At 40.3% G+C, this 20724-nt stretch overlaps 1 protein-coding gene across 1 annotated transcript; it reads right to left on the bottom strand.

The window, feature by feature from the left end:
• Positions 1-2740: 2740 nt before the first annotated feature.
• LOC145089470 (uncharacterized) lies at positions 2741-3256 on the bottom strand. The gene has a single exon (XM_079027905.1). The coding sequence runs from the start codon at positions 3254-3256 to the stop codon at positions 2741-2743; it is 516 nt and encodes a 171-aa protein (XP_078884031.1).
• Positions 3257-20724: the final 17468 nt, after the last annotated feature.

The raw sequence follows: 20724 nt of genomic DNA, 5'->3' as shown, positions 1-20724 counted from the left end.
CTTCGCTATAACTCGGATATCGGTGTTCTTTATATGTACGGAACCCTTGAGACATATTCTACAACTTGGTTAAGATTATTTATTCTAAATAATCTTTTGTCAAAAAGTCATTTTCGACACTTATTGCCTCCAAATTGACTAGCCTAGATCTACAGGCGTTACAATTTTATCAACTTCTCCTTGATTAGTACCAAAGATTAACATATCATCAAAAAATAGACAAATTATAACTCCTTTACTAGAACAATCAAATTTGTTTTATACGCATTTGTCATCCTGGTTTATTGCAAAACCAGTAGACAATATCACATCATCAAACTTTTGATGCCATTGTTTTGGTGCTTGTTTCAAACTATATAATGATTTCCTCAACTTACACACCGTATGTTCATTACCAGGCGTCACAAACCTTTTAGGTTGTTTCAGGTAAATTTCCTCATCCATGTCACCATCCAAGAACGCATTTTTCACATCCATTTGGTGAATCATAAGATTATGTATAGCTGCAAGAGCTAACAATAATATAATAGTGGAAATTCTAGCAACAAGAGCATAAGTATCAAAGATGGAAATGCCTTCTTTTTTCCTAAATCCTTGAATAACCAATCTACCTTTATACTTATCAATTGTGCCATCCACCTTCATTGTCCTTTTGAGTATCCACTTACTTCTCGATGCCTTGCAACCAAGAGGTAAATCTGACAATACCCAAGTATTGTTATACATGATAAAATCAATCTCATCCTGAATTGCTTCTTTCCAAAAATGAACTTCCCTAGAAGCCATAGCTTCTCTAAAAGTCTTTGGATCCCCCTCAATATTAAAACAATATTGATGTTGACATATAGTCTCATTCCTTGTTCCTTCAACTATATAATGTTGAAAATCATATCCAAAAGACTTAGCTTTTCTAACTCTTGTGTTTTTCCTAGGTTCAGGTACAGAACTTGCACCATCAGAAACATCTTTAGCTTGATTAGTACTCTTGCTAGAAGATTGATGAATCATGTCCCTTGGTCTAGGTATAGATGTAAACCTTTCTTCATCAAAGATAGCATCTCTTGACTCTATCACAGTGTTTACAGACACAGATTCATTAGATTCTAAAACATAGAATCTATATGCTTTGGAATTCTCAGCATATCCAATAAAGATACAATCTACACCTCTCTCACCCAATGTTTTGCTTTTTGGTTTAGTGAGCCTTACAGCTATTCTAAAACCCTAAACTTTGAGATAACTCAAATTTGGTACCTTTTTACACCAAAGTTCAAAAAGAGTATTCTTACTCCTTTTATTTGGAGTTCTGTTCAAGACATAACATGCAGTTAACATTGCCTCACCCCAAAACCCTTCACTTAATCTAGAATAGGACAACATGGAATTAACCAGTTCTTTCAAAGTCCTATTCTTCCTTTTAGGTAAACCATTTTGTTGAGGTGTATAAGGAGCTATGGTTTGACATATTATTCCAATTGATTCAAAATAAATTAGATCATAATACTCACCACCTCTATCAGTATGCAAAACTTTTATTAATTCATTTCTATGAAGCTCAACTTGTTGTTTATAAATTTTAAATTTATCAAGTGCTTCATCCTTAGAATGTAGCAAGTAGACACAACAATATCTAGATGCATCATTAATAAAAGTAACAACATACTTTTTGTTTCCAAGGGAAGGTGTTGCATGGAAATCACATAAATCACTATGCATAATATCAAACTTCTTGATTTCCCAAACAACATCTTTGAAAGGTTGTCTAGTGATTTTAGTTAGCATGCATGTTCTACATTTTTTAATATTTTTCATATCAAAAGTAGGAGTTAAACTTATCTTAGACATGTCTTTTAATCTCTTGTAATGAATGTGTCCTATCTAGCATGCCATAATTCATATTTATTAAAATTATTGCTAGTACTAGTAGAAGCCATGCAAATAGAATTCTCAATAGAAGGATAATTAACATTAAGCGTAATCATTCCATTACATACTTATCCAAATCCATAAAATAACGATGTATTGACAATATATACTTTTCACTTTCTAATACTTGTTTGTAACCACAATTATCTAATACAATTTCAGACATAAGATTCTTACGAATCCCTGGAACATATAAAACGTTATTCAAACACATACATTTCCCAGAAGTAAAGGTAAGTAAAACATATCATATGCCCTTGATTGGTTAAGTTGCAACATTTCCCATCTTGACAACAGATCCATCTTCAATTGGTTGAAACTCCACGAACCAATATAGATCTTTGCAAACATGACTTGTTGCTCCTGAATCAACCTACCATGCAACGTTATCATCTTGCACATAAAATGCTTTAGAAATCATAGAAATATAATTTTGAATATCTTTAGAATTCTACATGAAAACAGAGATCTGACCTTGTTGCTTTTTTGGATCCTTGGATCCACTTGTTCCAACACCATCCTTGTTCACTTAATGAAAACGACAATCTTTCTTGAAGTGACTCAGTTTGTTACAATTCCAACACACCACTTTAACCTTCTTGTTGGAAGACTTGTCATACTTTCCTTTGAACTTCCTTTTTTCCATTAGACTTCTTTTGATTCTTTGATCCTTCTCCATCCACAATGTTCATAGAAGTGGAAACAACTTGGTTCTTGCCTTTGGGATTGTTATGAAGTTCCTATGTCCTTAAGGACTCTTCAATCTGTAAGTGGCTTCTATGTTGAGTCAAAGTCAACTCCTCTTTGTTATATTTCATATTTTGCTTAAAATCCTTCCAGGAAGGCGTAGTTTGTCAATAATGACAGCCACAAAAATGGCTTCACCCATTTTCAGATTGTGTTGAGCGAACTGTCCCAAAATCCTTAACATTTCATGGAACTGTTCCATAACAGGTTTGGAGTCAACCATCTTGTAACCCATAAAGTTATTGACAACAAAATTATTGCTAGAAGCATATTCAGCCATGTACTTGGGTTCAAGAGAATCCCATAGTTCTTTTATAGATTCAAAATTTTGATATATATCAAAAAGAGTTTCTGTCATACCATTAAGAATATGACCACGACATATGCAGTCATCATTTTCCCACTTTGATCTCCTTCTTGTTGCCTCCAAAGGTTCATCTTCAACAGATTCTGGTGAGACCGGCATGGGTGTACGTAGAACATACACCACTTTTAGAGTGATAAGGATAAACTTAATTTTCTTCTGCCATCTATGAAAATCTTTCCCATCAAACTTGTTCAGTTTGTCAAACTTACTTGTCATTTACTTCACAGAATCACCACTTTCCATGATCACATAATACTTTAACCTTTGTTATGAAATTTGGGTAATAAAAGGCTTGGAAATTTTAAGAATCGTGTGTACACTTTTATATTAAAGTATTTGGGTGGTACTCCCAATATTTAATTGGATAAGACTCAGAAGAGTTTCAAGAACAGAGAATATGAAGTTATGATTTTCATAAATGTTGTTGTACTAGGAAAAATGATGACCAAAATGATTAAGTACTTCATTTGTATGAAAATTGTCAAGGCAGTTTTCGTTATCCAAAAACTACTCTAATTGTCAAAACCAGTTTATAACAATCATAAACTGTCAATAAAACTAGATCATTAAAATGAAGTCAAAAACGGGGTTCACTTACAGAAAATTCAGATTTCTTAGGCATTTTTTATATAGCAACAGGGGCTCTGCCCTTGGACCCCGTCAGAGGCTGCCACCCCTTGGACTACGCTCCCAGGGGTGCTGCCCTTGGACTCCCGTTCGTTCAGGGGCTTCACCCCTAAATGACATTCTACTTTGAATCTAGAATAAACATAAACAAGTGTACACTCCACACCTTCCTTATTTGTTTAATATGTATCAACATTGATTTTGGTCAACAAGTCAATCCATTACACTTAAATACACACTAATGATACAAAATGACCAACACTATAGAGACCATATTTTAAATTTTAATTTGATTTTATTATTAAAAAAAATGAAAAATGATATATTAAACCTACCCCAGGCTTCCTCCCCGTTGGTTTCACTGCCCCTCCTTTTACTTTTCTTTTTGTTTTTTCTGTAGGTTTAACGGGCTGGAGATGGAGAAAGGTTATGGTCTTGGTTGTGGTTCTTTGTGGAGATTAAAGGGTGGTATTTGAGGTGGGTAAACGATGGGTGGATTGGAGAAATAAGGGTGGTTGTTGGATTGTTGAGGTGATGATGGTGGTTGTTTGAGCAATCATATATTCAAAAATGCTAACACTTATGATGATTCGATATTATAAAATAGAAACGATATTGGTTGAACAATATTAGATTTAAAAATGGTAATTGCTAATAACTAATTATTACGCTAATGAACAATTCCTCAGAGCAAATCAGTTGCTCTTGCTCTTCGATAAGAACTATTAGGAATAAAATAGGCTCGTCTTCGGCAATTCGTTTTGCTCAGCCTCTTTGACAATTTGTTAGGAATAAAATAGGTCCGTCTTCGATAGTCAGCTTCTGATCGTTCTCTGATTTGACACACTAATGAACAATTCATTCCTTGTATATTTTTCCTGGCATCAATTTTTCAAAGTCTTTCAGAGCTTCCTTGGGAACAGCGGTTGGCTTCTTCTTCGAAACAGTGGCTATATCCACTTCCATCGAACCAACCTCTTGAATATACGACTTGATCATAAGTTGGATATGGGACATCATAGGCTCGTACTTCTCTTTTTGTCTCAGCAACATGTTGTAAAGAATGATCCATTCATTGGGGTTCACGTAGGGCAAGTCTACGAGGGAGAATTCGTATGCTTGACAATATGATCCTCTTACTACTTTAAACGTTGCATTAGGGAAGCTTTCAGTCTCGATTGGCCCAGTGACCTTCACAACCACTATCTTGTGTGCGCTCCAAGTTTCGTACTGGGGCTTCATGTGCTTCAAGTAAAATGAGAACAACAATTTTTCGACACTATTGTTAATGAGAGGAGCATTAGCAACCTTCACAAAGGCCCGAAAACTGAATGCTTTGGGAGTAATTGGAAGATCAAGTTGTAAATCCTGAGAATTTTGACGATCAAAAGACACAACAGGATCTAACCAATATTGATTGGGGATGTCCACAACATGGTGTTGAATCTTCTTCAAGGTCAACTTCGGAAATAATAACATTCTGCTCTTGAGAGTGGCCTGAGCTTCCTTTTCTGGCCTTTCCTTTTGCTCAGCCTCTTTGACAATTCAGTGGGCTTCGTTCAGTTCAGCATCACGAGCCTTTTGCCTTTTAAGTTCGGCTTCATCAGGCTCTTCGTCTTCATCATGATCAATAATAAGCTCGTTGTCGATCAGTTTTTCCTTTCCCTTAGATTCTTTCTTTACCATAGGCTTGGAAAGGACTTTTGGATGTTCTTCCTTAGATGCACCTTCTCCCCTTTGTTTTGGATCAGAAGACTGAGGAGAAACACCCTATAAACGATACAACATGGCGAAGACGGAGTTCAACCTCTCAGCAAGGTGTTTGTGAACTGTAATGGATATCATTGAGTCCCTAGTCTCAATGATATCTGAGAACAGACCAGTAACATCTGTAATGTAGCTACGCACTACTGCCCTCTCAAATAGCAAATCCGTGACCTATTTCTCAGACTATTGAAGCTTTTGATCCAAGACTTTGACGTTCTCTGTCTTTTTGGCCAGAGCATCGATGACTTTATTTTCCATCGCCAAATCATCATGAAGCTTCGTTATTTGCTAAGTGAGGGATGTTTGGAACGAATCTACTATAGGTTTAGCTTCTCAGTTTTGAACATTTCCCCCAAGTTATGAAGAGCTTCATTTGCAGAGGCGGTGTTATTGTTGTAAGTTGTTATGTAATTCTCCATGAAAGCAGTTGTTTCAGCAATTAGTTTATCGACTTTTTCGGTTGTGGATTTGCATACTTCAGCAGATTCGAACATTGTTGCATTCATGTTTTTAGCTTTCTCTTCATGCTCCTTTGTTATTCGCTCAAATAAAGATTCACCTGTTGCTTTTGAATATGCATCAGAGGAAGAAGCCTTGGAGGCGAGCAACATTTGATCAAGCTTCTCATGGATGGCTTTAAGTTGACTCTTGGAAACTGAGGCTTCATCTTCACTATCAGTCCTGATCTAAAATGGACTATATGTGAATCCGCCTAGGTATTCATCATCACCATTATCTCCAAAAATCATATCAGGATCATCATTACGAATAGGAGAGAAGGTTGAAGAAACATGGGTAGTGAAAATTGAAGTTGTAGCCCCCATATCAGATATGTTGACCGTAACCTCATGAATCGTTGAACTAATGGGTGTGGTAGTGGAATCTGTTAAGATAGGTGTTGATATGGGGAACGGTTGTTGCTTGAGATGATGTAACAGGAGGGGAACATGGATCAATAGTGATTGGGGTTAAGGTTGTATTATGTGAAGGAGGAGGAGAAGGAATAGAGTCATTGATAGATGGATTTACCTCTAGGTTAGGAGTAACTTCTTCATTGCGAACTAGAGGGTCTGGGTTCACAGTTTCTTCATCATTACAAACAGGCTGATTTGCTTCCATTCGAACATCTGAATCAGTCTCATAATCTGACTCTTCGCTTACTGATGGTGTAGGAGTTTTTCATTTACGAGATGGTTGTTTCCTTTATTTTGGAGCAGAAGACGAAGTGGCTACTGGTGCTTTTTGCTTGTTAGGCGAGGGCTTTGTAGCACCAGATGGATCTTCTATTGTAGTAGCCTTCGTCACTGCTTTCTTCAATCCCTTACCTCCCTTTTTCAGTTTATAAGCAGCATCAAGGTTGCTTGGATTTCTGGTGTGAGAGGCCTAAACCCAGAAGTTGTAAGTTGGAGAAACCCTTGTAGAAGAAGGCTTGATGCAGGAACATCCCGAAACACGACTTCCGGAATAGATCCAATGAATGAGAACTTTGAGGCATCAACGACAATAAGCCATGTTGTATGAAAGGTAGAAATAGAGAAAACGAGGGCATCTTGCATTGTTGGGATGTTATGTTTGTCACTGACCCTGCGAATAATCAGGGACCAGAACCTCGCGCAAGAGATCTCAGTGTGATGAGAGGTTGAAATGGTGCCTTGAATCACCTGATCCCATAGAACTGCTTCAAAATCTATATTCATCCCTATATAGAGGCCATAAAGGAGGGTCATAAATAACTTACTTGCACAGTCAGACCCCGTAATCCTTTCAGAAAAGCTTTTCAAAAGAATGGTGAAGAGGGCATTCCATCAGGGAGGAAGGTTGGGCTTGCGAAATTTTGAGAGGGTGGATAAATTCTCTTTATAACCCATTTGGTAAAACATCTCAGAAAGAGCTGCATTGGAGATCGTTTATGGATTAATCATGTCCTCTGACTGTTGAAGCCCTAGAAGGGAACAAAATCTTGTTTTGGTGATGGAGGTTTTCTGATCGTGAATATCAAAGACAATCTTGTTCTCCGCCCTGATGTAGCTTGCAGAAAAATATGCCCTTGAAAGAAGAGACATTGGAACATCCTCCATTTTGGTTAGGGATGAACCAATGCTGAATATTTGAGACACTCGATCATGTAGAGAAGATATTGCTCATATTTGCATAGATTTAGGTCAATCAGAAGATTCTGATTTGGTTTGACCACCAGAATAGAAGAGTGAACACTTTTATCTTGAACTGCTGATGAAGTCGCCATTGTTGAAGGTTTGAAGAAGACGGAGAACAGTAGAGAGCTTTTTGGGTGTCGGATATCTTTGGAGAATATTTAGAAAGTGATAATGAGAGAGGAACCGTCAAAACCTTTATATAGTATTCAATTTGTGAGAGAAATCTGGAGAGAGAATGCATCGAGTACTGAACCGTCACCTGAAAAAGTGCAACTTGACAATTGTAGATGTTAGATGTGTGAGTCATGCGGCGGAAAAACAGCTGGCCATTTCAAATTCTGCACGCGCCCTTTTCAATTCTTATCATCAGAATTTGCCTCATCATCATCTATCTTTCGCAGTTAAGTATTCTTTGTCCAATTCAGACGAACCTTCGTTTTTAGAAAACATAGGTTAAACTGTGAACCTGAAAGAAGTTATAATGAACCACAAACAAGACTTTTTGAAGATCACAATGATCTTCGTGCAACAGTGTCAAAGAAAAAGGAATAAATCAAGTATATTTGGGAGAGTATGTGATGTCAATGTGAAGACATAAATCTGTGAATCTCGGGCAAAGATTTCTTCCTTTGAACTCAATAGAGACTAAGAAGTGTCTGTGTGGTTTCCCGTTAAAATACGATCAGATGTCTTATAAGAAACACTAAAAGTATTTGTTTATTTCGGCTCATTGGGTTGGTAACTCTCCAACCTAGACAACGAATTGACATAAGAACGAAGGTCGGATGGAGTACACGTATGACCAGTGTAGTCAGTTGAACGAATAGGTTCGTAGTTATAGAAGTTACAAGATAAAACTTTAAAATCTCAAACAAAATTAAAATTAGATCCTTTGGGAAGAAGTGACTTGGTAATAGAACACTTCATAAAGATCTCTCAAAAATAAAAGAGATTTTGTGGTACAAGCCATAAAAGTGGCTTTCGTTAATTCATGGGTGAAAAGCTAGAAGTTTCAGTGGTTCACCGTCAATTTATTATGGTGTTGGATTGTGGTTTTCACTTAGTTCGTGTTGTACGAAGCTAAGATCATGAACACAGATGTTTCGTAACCATAAACCTCAGTGGTATATGTTGAGAGACTCGAGGGTTACATTGATGAAAATGAGATTGATGGAGAAATTGTGAGGTGGTTCCAGAGAAATTGAATGTACCTCTGCTGTGTTAGAGTGACTAAGCAGATAACTCTTAACTCATTGTGAGAAGAGTAAGGTAGCTCATGACTAATATGAATTTAGCAGCCTAATTAGGAGGAAACGAATGGTAGATTCGATTCATTAAGGCTTCACATAGAGTCGAGTGAGGCTTTAGACAACATACAACAACATGCTTCTAGGACACTTAGCTAATACATGGATAAAGAAATTTATACCTGCCCCATCAAGCGAGTCAGAGTAACTCTATATATGTGTTGTCACGAGTTTCGCTACTATCTATTTTGATTTTCGCATTTTTTGTGAAAAGGAAAGGGAATAAAACCAAACACAAAGGAAAATATTTTTTTTTGTTGTTGATTTTCTAAAAAAATAAAAAGAAAGGAAAATAAAATATGTTTGGATTTTTGGGATTTTCTGAAAAAGATATAAAAACAGAAAAGCAATGAAATAAAGATAAGAAAGAGTATACAAAAAGTACAAAAGGATATAAGTAACCAAACCACAAATGAACAGTGGACTACAAACTATTACGAACGTTCGCACCGATTCACATAAAATAAAGAAAATAATGAATGAACAGTTGTCTATGAAAACCTGCGAGCATTCCCACCAATTCGTAGTTACTTCTTTATTAGTGCGAAAGTGGTTTTGATACTGATTCAGCTTCCATCATTCCTTGCCCTTGAAGTATTCTATTAAAAGATGTTTCACGAAGGGCCTTAGTGAAAATGTCAGCCAACTGATCAGCAGATCTTACGAACTGTATCTCAACGTTGCCATCTGCCACGTGATCCTTGATGAAGTGATATCTCAGTGCTTTATGTTTCGTCTTGGAGTGTTGCACTGGGTTGTGACAAATGCGAATTGCTCTTTCAGAGTCACAATAAAGTGAGATTCGTTTCATAACTAAGCCATAGTCACAAAGCTGGCTTTGAATCCAAATGACATGGGATGTATACGAAGCTGCAGCTATGTATTCAGCCTCAGTTGTTGACAACGAAACACACATTTGTTTCTTGGATTCCCTTCTAAACTAGTTTGCCATCATGAAATTGGCATCCAACGGTTGTGCATTTTCTATCTAAACCGCATCCCCCTAAGTCAGCATCCGAAACCACTTGCACGAAAAATCTCGAGTTCGTTGGATACCATATTCCAAGAGATGAAGTTCGTTTTAGGTATCTGAATATGTTCTTGATAAACACCATGTGAGGTTCACAAGGATTGGCTTGGAACCTAGCATAATAACAAACGGAAAACATAATATCTGGTCAACTAGCTATTAGATACATTAGTGAACCAATCATCTGACGATAAAAGGTCACCTCAACAACTGGTTTATCCAGAGATCGAGTCAGTTTCGTTCCGAATGCCACTAGAACTTTCACTCTTGAATCTTCCATCATGCCAAACTTCGCCAGTAAGGTTTTGGTGTAAGCCTCCTGATTTATGAAAATGCCTTTTGATCCCTGTCTAATATTCAGCCCAAGGAAAAAAATTAATTGGACCCATTGAACTCATCTGAAATTTAGTCTCCATCAACTTGTGAAACTTAGCTGTTATGCTAGGATTCGTAGAACCAAATACGATGTCATCAACATAAATTTGGACGATCACTAGGTGGTCACCCTCTTTCTTATTACAGAAGGTTGGGTCAACCAAACCTTGTTTGAATTTTGACTTTTTAAGAAAACGACTAAGAGTTTCATACCAGGCTCTCAGTGCTTGCTTCAGACCATAGACTGCATTATCCAGAATGTAGAAGTGATCAAGATACTTTTCATTCACGAACCCAGGTGGTTGCTCTACGTATACAGTCTCTTCCATTTCTCCATTTAGGAAAGCACACTTAACATCCATTTGAAACACTTCAAAATTCTTATGAGCTGCATATGCCAGGAATATATGAACTGATTCCAACCTTGCAATAGGTGCGAAGGTTTCTTCGTAGTCTGTACCCTCTTGTTGACAATATCCCTTAACCACGAGTCTCACCTTGTTCCTAATAACATTGCCTTCTTTATCCACCTTATTGCGAAACACCCTGTAACATCCCGAGTTCAGGAGTGCGAGTTCAGGGTTCGAAGTGAAAATGTGAATGGGCAACTCGGCGAGTCCATGGGTGGACTCGGCGAGTAGGGTCGCGATTCTGGTCATGTGTTAAGTGGCCAACTAGGCGAGTCAGTGGTTGGACTCGACAAGTTGGTGCTGTGTGGAGAAAACCCTAATTTCGGGGGATAAACCCTATATAAAGGACATTATACCCTCTCCCCAGCATCTTTACCCTCTCTTAAAGTCCAAAAAACCCTAATGCACTTTTGTGAGTGATTTAAGAGTGTTTGAACCTTGGAGAAGAGATTTTGGAAGAGATCATGGAGAGTTAAGAGGCTTGGAGCAAGGGGCTTTGCAAGGATTCGACTTTCTCTTCTGTTGGAGCTTTCTTTTGAGGTATTATTTCGTTGCTTGGGCTGTTATTCATCTAGATTCATCATTTTGGAGTTTTTGGAAAGCATAGCTTGTGATATTTTGAGTTTGGAGGTTAGATCTGAGGTTGCTACCTCAGATCTAGAATGGAGAAGGTGTAGAGTGCATTAAAGTCCATGTTCTTGAGTGGTTGGTGAAGCCATCTTGTCCCAAAACCTAACCCTAGAGTGTTATATGTTTAGATCTCTTTGGATTCACGTAAAGTTTGCCACTTTACGTGATGGATGGGTTGTACAAGGGTAGATCTATGGTTTGGATCATCTGCATGGCCTGGAAAGCTTCTGTATGGATTAAGATCTAGGGGTAATCGACGAGTCACAAGGGTGTACTCGGCAAGTTGCTTGAAGATGGGCAGGAACTCGACGAGTTGGAAGAACAACTCGGCGAGTTGGTTGAAGATAGCCTTGGACTCGGCGAGTCTGTTCTTGGACTCGGAGATTCTGGTCGTGAGGTCCTAACCTTCTTCTGGTTGAGCCGTGAATCGGTGAGTCAAGGGAGGACTCGGTGAGTTGAGTGCGAGGGGACTCAGAGTTGTGGGAACTCGGCGAGTCTCGAGGTGACTCAGCGAGTTGAGTCGCAGATTGGGAAGTTTTCAGCATGGGGACTCGACGATTCAGCGGGTTGACTTGGCGGGTAGAGTCAGTCAGGAGGTTGACTTTGACTTTGACTTAGACCAAGGGTTGACCAGTTGACTTTCAGGGGCATTTTGGTAATTATTGGCAATTATTTTTGAGTTCAGTGTTTTGGTGTTGGCTAGTGGTGGAGATCGTGTCAGTGGTCGGAGCAGCTTGGTTTTATCTCTTCAGTCAACAGTTGCAGGTGAGTTATCTTCACTATATCGACAGGGTCTACGATACCAAGGTCGGCCCTTTATCGGATTGTGATCGGGGTATCGTTGTTATGTTATTGCTTTGCTATGTTACATCCTGGTAGTTAGGATGGTTTATGCTAGTGACCGGTTAGGTCAGTATCTTGGTTAGAATTATGTTATGCTATGTGATCTGCTAGATCGGTTTGATTGGATGTGAATTGTTATATGATTGAATGTTTATGTGCACATGGTTGATTGGACTGGGGATGGGTTGAGGCGGGTCCTGCTTTGTGTTGTAGGCCAACATACCCAGGGCGGACCGGTTATCCCGAAGGCCCAGCGAGCGGTCCGAATAGGCTGTAGGCCTCAAGAGGGCAGACCAGACGTGCTGAGGCTCGGAGAGTGGACCAGGCCGACTGAAGGCCCAATGCGGGCGGACCAGTCATACTATAGACTCAGAGAGTGGACCGGGTGGATTGAAGGCTTGGTGCGGGCGGACCAATCACACTGTAGACTCGATGTATATGGCTAGACTCGGAGGGTGGACCAGGTGGACTGAAAGCCGGTGCGGCGGACCAGTCACACAGTAGACCCGAAATGCATGGCTGTTCTGTGTTCTGTTATGATATGGCAAGTTGTGCGTGTATGGTATATGTGGTTGGTATTTTGGGGGTATCTCACTAAGCTTCCGGGCTTACAGTTGTGGTTTAATGTTTTTCAGGTTCTTCAGGAGACCGTGGCAAGGCAAAGGCATGATCATACCGCTCCTCATGGTTGTGTTTTATGATGTGGTTTTGGGAAAACTCTGATAATAATTGTATTGAAAACCTTTTTGTAATAACTTAATGAAACTGGGTTGTTTTTGAAAAGTTTGAAATGGATTGAAATTTTTAGAGCGTTACACACCCATTTTAAACCAACAACTGATGCATCTGGTGGAGTTGGTATTAATCTCCATAGCTTGTTTCTTTCAAACTCATTGAGTTTATCTTGCATCGATTGCACCAAATAAGAATGATCGAGAGCCGTGTTGACGGTTTTAGGTTCAACCTTAGAAACGAATGAGTTGAGCATACAAAATTCCACCTAAGAGAATAATGCATTTTGCTTCGCTTTTATCTGAGATTGTATGAGGACATCTGCATAAGATTCACCTATGACTTTAGCTTTTAGGTGATCTTTGGTTCATTTTGTTAGTGGAGGATACTTTAGATCATAAGAAGGATCCAGTTTAGCATTCACTTCTTCGAAGTTAGATGGTACATCCGAATCATCATTCACTTATTTATTCTCCCTCTCGAATGATGATGACTCTTCGCCCTCAGGTTTAGAGTGCTCCCTTTCAGCTGGATGTTCATGGGTAATGCTTGGAGATGAATACTCCCCCTCAAAAGGCACTTTAGGTGTAGAAGACGAACACAAACCCTCCCCCTGCAATGTTGTGTGTTCTTTTGTTGTTTCGTTCGAACTTGGAGGTTCGTTTGAGCTAGGAGGTTCGTTATCTATATCTTTCACAACATCATCGATGATTTTCTGGAATTCATCCTCTTTATTGTCTGATACTTTGTATTCAGAAGAAATGGCTTTTTCTGGTTCATCAAAGACAAGCATAAAATCATCATGTAAAGTTGAGATAGGAACCATTACTAGACTTGGCTTTGGAAAGATTTCCTCCGATAGACTTTTGTGTTGTTGAATCTTTTTCAAATAGTTATCATCAAAAGTGACATAGTAGCTCTCCTCTATCTTCTTTGAGCATTTGTTGAGAACACTAAATGCCTTGGAATTCAGCGAATACCCCAAAAATATACCTTCATTAGCTTTGACATCAAATTTGTTCTGGTTTTCCTTGGAATTGAAGATGAAACACCTGGAACCAAAAACATGGAAAAACTTAATGTTAGGTTTGGGATTGTTACTAATTTCATATGGAGTAAGAGAAAATCGCTTGTTCAAAAAGGATCTATTTTGGGTAAAGCATGCAGTTCCAATGGCATCAACCCAGAAATACGGAGGTAGCGAAGCGAAGGTAAGCATTGTTCAAGCAGCTTCGTACAAAGAACGGTTTCGTCTTTCAACTACACCATTCTGTTGTGGGGTATAAGGAGCCGAAAAATTGTGTGTAACTCATTTATCAACTAGAACTTCTTTGCATTCTTGATTTTTAAATTCCAGCCCATTATCGCTACGAATATTTTGAACCAGCTTTCGCAACTGAAGCTCAACTTTCTTTATAAAACTCTTGAGTGTCTGAGTTGCCTCAGATTTCTGTTTAAGAAAGAACACCCAAGTGAAACATGAAAAATCATCAATCATAACAAGAATACACTTACTAACACCGACACTTTCGATTGTAGAAGGTCCACAAAGGTCTATGTATAGAAGTTCTAAAGGTTCAGTCATTTTCGTTTTTACTCGAGTTGGATGGCATTTCCTACTTTGCTTCCTCATTTTGCATGTTGCACATAAATGATCCTTAATGAACTTCAAAAGAGGAAGCCCTCGCACATGATCACCAAGCACAAGCTTGTTGATACCCTTGAAATTTAGGTGTGAAAGTCGTCTGTGCCAATCATGCCCTTCCAGGGTGAGACCTTCAGTAGTACACGGTCGCCAATCTGGAATTCCAAGGGTTTACGTCTCTTGTCGGCATAGCTCTTTTTCCTATCCCTTGAGGACTTCAGTCGTTCTCGTATTTGCACGATCTTTTCAGTCGTTTCCCTGATGATCTCCGGACCTGTGAGGGTGCTATTAGGGACTAGACCTTTTTCCAATTGCGTGTCGCCCACTTCCGTCCGGCACAGAGGTGATCTGCACTTACGGCCGTAAAGGGCTTCGAATGGAGCGGTGTTGATACTAGTATGGTAACTATTGTTATAAGACAACTCGACCAAAGGTAAGTGAACATCCCATGCCTTACCAAACTCGATTACACATGCTCGCAACATGTCTTCTAAGGTTTGGATCGTCCTCTCACTCTGTCCGTCAGTTTGTGGGTGGTATGCTGTACTCATGTCCAACCTTGTTCCCATGGATTTTTGCAATGATTTCCAGAATCTGGAAGTGAATCTGTTGTCTCTATCTGAGATGATGGACATCGGTACTCCATGAAGTCGTACGATCTCCCGGATGTAGGTTCTTGATAGTTTTTCCATCCTATCAGTTTCCTTGATCGGTAAGAAATGGGATGACTTGGTTAATCTGTCGACGATTACCCAAATAGTATCTTGGCCACTCAGAGTTTTGGGCAGTTTGGTTATGAAGTCCATGGAAATCTGCTCCCATTTCCACTCAGGTATTTCAGGTTGTTGGAGTAGACCTAAGGGTTTCTGGTGTTCTATTTTTATTTTGGCACAGGTTAAACACTTGCTCACATAAGTAGCAATCTCCGCTTTCATGTTTAGCCACCAGTAGAGTTGTTTGAGATCTAGATACATCTTGTCTGACCCTGGGTGTACGGAGTATGGGGTCCTGTGTGCCTCGCTCATAACTACCTCTCTGAACCCACCAAACTTGGGTGTCCAGATCCGGTTCATGAGGTAGCGTGCTCCGTCACTCTTGATTTCTAAGTTCTTGTCCATTCCCCTAAGGGCCTCACTTGTCATGTTTTCGGGTTTCAAGGCCTATATTTGAGCTTCCTTGACTTGCGCTGACAGGTGTGGATGGATCGACATGGCTAATGACTTCACTCTTCGGCCAGAGTACTCCCTTCGACTAAGGGCATCGGCTACGACGTTTGCCTTTCCCAGATGATAACGAATCTCACATTCGTAGTCGTTGAGCAATTCGACCCAACGTCGTTGTCTCATGTTTAACTCCTTCTGGTCGAAGATGTGTTGGAGGCTCTTGTGGTCTGTAAAGATAGTGCACTTGGTACCGTAAAGGTAGTGCCTCCAGATTTTAAGAGCGAAGACCACTGCTCCAAGTTCTAAGTCATGAGTGGTGTAATTCACCTCATGCATTTTCAGTTGTCGTGAGGCATATGCAATAACCTTTCCTCTCTGCATTAGCACACAGCCTAACCCTTGCTTCGAAGCGTCGCAATACACCACAAAATCTTCGGTCCCTTCCGGAAGAGAAAGGATAGGTGCACTGCAGAGGGCTTGTTTCAAAGTCTGAAACACAGCATCTTGCTTTTCTCCCCAGTTGTAGGTCACACCTTTCTGGGTTAAAGCGGTAAGAGGCTTTGCGATGCTGGAGAAATTCTGGATGAACCTTCGATAATAACCAGCAAGACCTAGAAATTGGCGAATTTCGGTTGGTGTGATTGGTGCAGACCAGTTTTCGATAGCCTTGATCTTTGAGAGGTCCACGTGGATTCCTTCCTTGCTGACCACGTGACCGAGGAAGTCCACCTTTCTAATCCAAAATTCACATTTTGAGAATTTTGCATAAAGTCTCTCAGTTCGTAACGTCTCTAAGACTTGTCTCAGGTGTTGACTATGTTCCTCTTTATTCTTTGAATAAATGAGTATATCGTCTATGAATACTATCACAAATCTATCCAAGAATGGATGACATACCCGATTCATTAGATCCATGAATACGGCCGGGGCATTGGTTAGTCCGAACGGCATCACTACGAACTCATAATGTCCGTATCTCTTTCGGAAGGCTGTCTTGGGAACATCACTCTCTAGGACTCGCAGCTGGTGATATCCCGACCTTAGATCGATCTTGGAGAAATAGTTGGCTCCTTGGAGCTGATCGAATAAGTCGTCGATTCGGGGTAGGGGGTATCGGTTCTTGATGGTAAGTTTGTTGAGTTCTCGGTAGTCGATGCACATCCTGAACGATCCATCTTTCTTTTTCACGAACAACACGGGTGCTCCCCATGGCGAGAAGCTCGGTCTGATGAATCCTTTTCCAAGTAGTTCATTCAGTTGGCTGGATAGCTCCTGCATCTCTGCCGGGGCTAATCGATAGGGTGCTTTGGCTACTGGGGTAGCTCCGGGAACGCGTGACACTCCTTGCGTAGGTACTTCTGAGCTTGGATACTGGAGATGATACTAAGAGTGGTACTAGGTTTGTCGCCCAAGACAAGGAAGGTTTCGCCGGTTGGCAGATTAAGGCGAACGGCCTTATCGTAACATAAAATGTCCGCACGATGTGAACTCAGCCAATCCATGCCAATGATGACATCGAAACTCTTAATCGAGACTGGCATGAGGTTGATTTGAAAGAGATTATCATTTAAAGTTAGGGTGCAGTTTAAATATATCTCCTTAGTGCCTTCGGTTTTTCCGTTGGCCATTTCTACTGTGAATGGTTCACTTAATGATTGTGGTATTGGTTTTAGCATGCCTTTAAAGTCGTGACTCACAAAACTCCTTTCCACTCCACTATCAAACAAAATGCATGCATACGAGTTATCGAGAGGAAACGTACCCGTAACAACAGTAGGGTCCGCAATGGCTTCATCTTGTCCCATTGTGAAAACTCGGCCCCTTCCGCCGGTATTCCTGTTGTTTGCCTTCGGGCAGTCCCTGCGGTAGTGCCCTGTGCCTCCGCACTCAAAGCAGGCGCGGCTTATTCCGGTATTAGCAGTGGGGGCGGATTGTTGGGTTGGCTCTTTGCAATAGCGGGCTGTATGATCCTTCTTATTACACCTGGTGCATTGAAGGTCACGGCAGAGACCGTGGTGGCGGAAGTTGCACTGGTTACATTTCGGTAGTTTTCCATTGTATGAACTCGTGGGGGCAGAGTTGGTAGGGACAGTAATAGCGTGGGTCGCTACCACTTGTTGTTTCTTGGGGTTCTCCTGGAGGGTTTTTCCCCTCCTCTTGTTCCAAGGCTTACTCTGGCCCTGAGCTTCCCTACGTGGATTTGCGGTTGCTGCAATGGTACTCTGTTTCCCTCCGTGGTCGATGAGGCATTGAGCCAGGCGTTTAGCGCTGTTGTAGGTGATAGGGTTGGAAGCTAGGACATGCCCTTGAATCTGGGGTGACAACCCCCAAATGTACCTTTCGACCTTCTTTGATTCTGGGTTGACCATGGTAGGGCACAAAGCAGCGAGATCGTTGAACCTAGCTGTGTAGGCGACTAGATCATCTCCAGCCATTTTCAAATTCCAGAGCTCCTGCTCAAGCTTTTGCACTTCGCCCCTTGGGCAGTATTCTTCCAGTAGTAGAACCTTCAGTTCTTCCCAACTCATGGCATTAACGACAGTGAGCGTCACTGAATTCACATGGCTTTTCCACCAACTGAGGGCTCGATCTATGAAGGTGCAAGCAGCGAACTTAACCTTGCTTGTTTCTTGGCACGAGCAGATCTCGAAGACTGTTTCGGTCTTTTCAAACCATTGCATTAGTGCAATGACTCCTCCACTGCCATTAAAAGTCTTTGGTTTTGAGTTGGAGAACTCCTTGTAAGTACATTCCCTTACATGGCCCTGGCCGGTACCATGATTGGGATGATTCGTGCTGCTTCCTGTACCTCCATTTGCATTGGAGTTTATTTGAGAGAGGGTTGCTGCTACTGCTGCTGTGATAGCAGCCTGGACCATTGCCGGATCATAAGTTAGTGGTGGAGGTGGTGGTGGGGTTGCGTTGGTACGTGCTAATCTACAAGGAGGCATTGCGCTGCCAAAAGAAAAATGAGATATTATAAGTTTCGGTGGTTTGCGAGTTGAATGATATTGAGTTAACTACCTTAAATAGATTAAGAATTTGGTTTGGCCAACACTGGGTTTTGAGCTTGATTCATTAATAACGTTTGAATGGATGTACTTATGAATTGAACGGACTACACATAATTAAAACAAGAAAGAGATATGCCCTATATATATTAAACATATAGTTGTGTTACATCCGAGTTTAGACAAAACTTTTTGACCTTTCTAAAGGTCTTCGATTACAGAAAGTTTTAAAGAAAATAATATTCTTATCCGAAGTCCTAATTTATAACAAAATTTGAAATCCTGGCAAGCACTATTTGCGATGTAGGTTGCGCTTGGAGCTTGACTCCGCATCTGATTGCTTTGATTCCATTAGGCGCCTATCAAAAGCGGCTTGTTGCTCCCTTAACTCGGCTAGGGCTGCAATCATCCGTGCCTAAAATGCCTCAGATTGGAGTTGGGCATGGTCCTGAATTCCATCCAGCCTACGGATGTCAGAACTGTGGACCTGCACTTCTACGTTGATCTCGCGGATCCGGTTGGCTTGAACTCCAGATTGATAGCATTGGTTGGCTAGTTTGCCAACCATGACTGGAAGTGCCCGGTCTGCCGATCTCCCGCCTCTGACATCATAAAACTCTCGGCACATGCCGTAGGGAGGGCGTAAGCTTTGTTGTCGGCTCCGGTGGTGGAGGTGACTTCCCCACACAGCAGTGGGTCCTTGGAAGTTCCTCACATGGACAGGAGGCTGTGGGGCCGGTGGATTGATAACCTCTAGCTCTGAATCTGTACCAGAGTCATCTCCTCCATCAAATTCTATCGGCTCATCGTCTTCTTCGGGATCATCTTCGATCCATCCTCCATTGCCTTGGTTGGGAAAGTAGGGGTCATTGGGGTGGTGGAATCCAGCCATTTAGTCTGTACGAGAACAGGGTTAGGAATTTACTATAAGCTAGAGCACATTTATTTTACCCTTATGTTTAATGGTTGATGATGACACAAAAGCTCCCTTAGTATTATGCAATGACGTGCTTTCGGTAAGTTTTAAAATTTGTTGTCCACTGCAGACACTCCTCGACACACGTTAGTCGGATCTCGGAAAAATATAGTTGATCAGGCTATATCCTTCCCAGTTTCGATTACATGTCCCAAGGCGTACCTGCACTGCACAACTTATTTATAATACTTCTAAAATGGTCTGATGTGAAACTGTTATTAGTACGGGATGAATGCATGCTTACTTTACAAAAACTAAATAAATTTAATTTCAAAAGTATGACTCTTCTCAGAGTGTTTTTGCCCAGATGAGTTTATAGTTGTATACCAAAAAAATTGGTTTTGATATACTTAATTCATTATAAACGGTGCTCTGATACCAATCTGTCACACCCCCAAACCAGAACGGCGGAAACGTTCGGGGGCGGAGGACGTCATATTCAGTATCATAACAGTTCATAGAAAGGAAAGTACACACCACCATACATATTAAGGTTTCCAAAATGTTTACATAATTGTATTCGTTACATGTTCAAAAGATAAATACATAAACATCTTTCAAAAGAAGTAATTAGCGTCAGCACGTTAATCCTCAAAAGTTGATTTCCAAACCTGCTTAGCGGTTCCATGAGAATACAAGTTATTTCAAAGAAAAAGTGTCAACAATTAAGTTGGTGAGTTCATAAGTAGTGTTTTGAGAAAATCTACGCCATTCGAAAGTTCATATATGTTTTCCAGAAAACGCGGTATTTTCAAATGAAAAGAGTTATGATTCGTTGGGTTGAAAATGAATGTATTAGATCCAGAAAATCCCATATTTTCCCTAATAGTTGAGATATGATTTGTTGTGCTTTCCAAGAAAAACCCTTATTTTCTTATGAAATGCATATGAATGTTCGTGTTATAAGTTGTAAATAGTTGCACCAAGAAAATCCCTTATTTTCCTATTAGTTGTTTGTTTTAGATGCAGGAAAAACCCTTATTTTCCTAACATAACTGGCAGTCTCTAAGAC

This window comes from Lactuca serriola, chromosome 2 (genome assembly GCF_051521515.1).
Source record: "Lactuca serriola cultivar US96UC23 chromosome 2, Lser_US96UC23_V15, whole genome shotgun sequence".
Lineage (NCBI taxonomy): Eukaryota > Viridiplantae > Streptophyta > Magnoliopsida > Asterales > Asteraceae > Lactuca > Lactuca serriola.
Note: the sequence above shows the minus strand (reverse complement) of the source record. Positions and strands in the feature narration are given on the sequence as shown.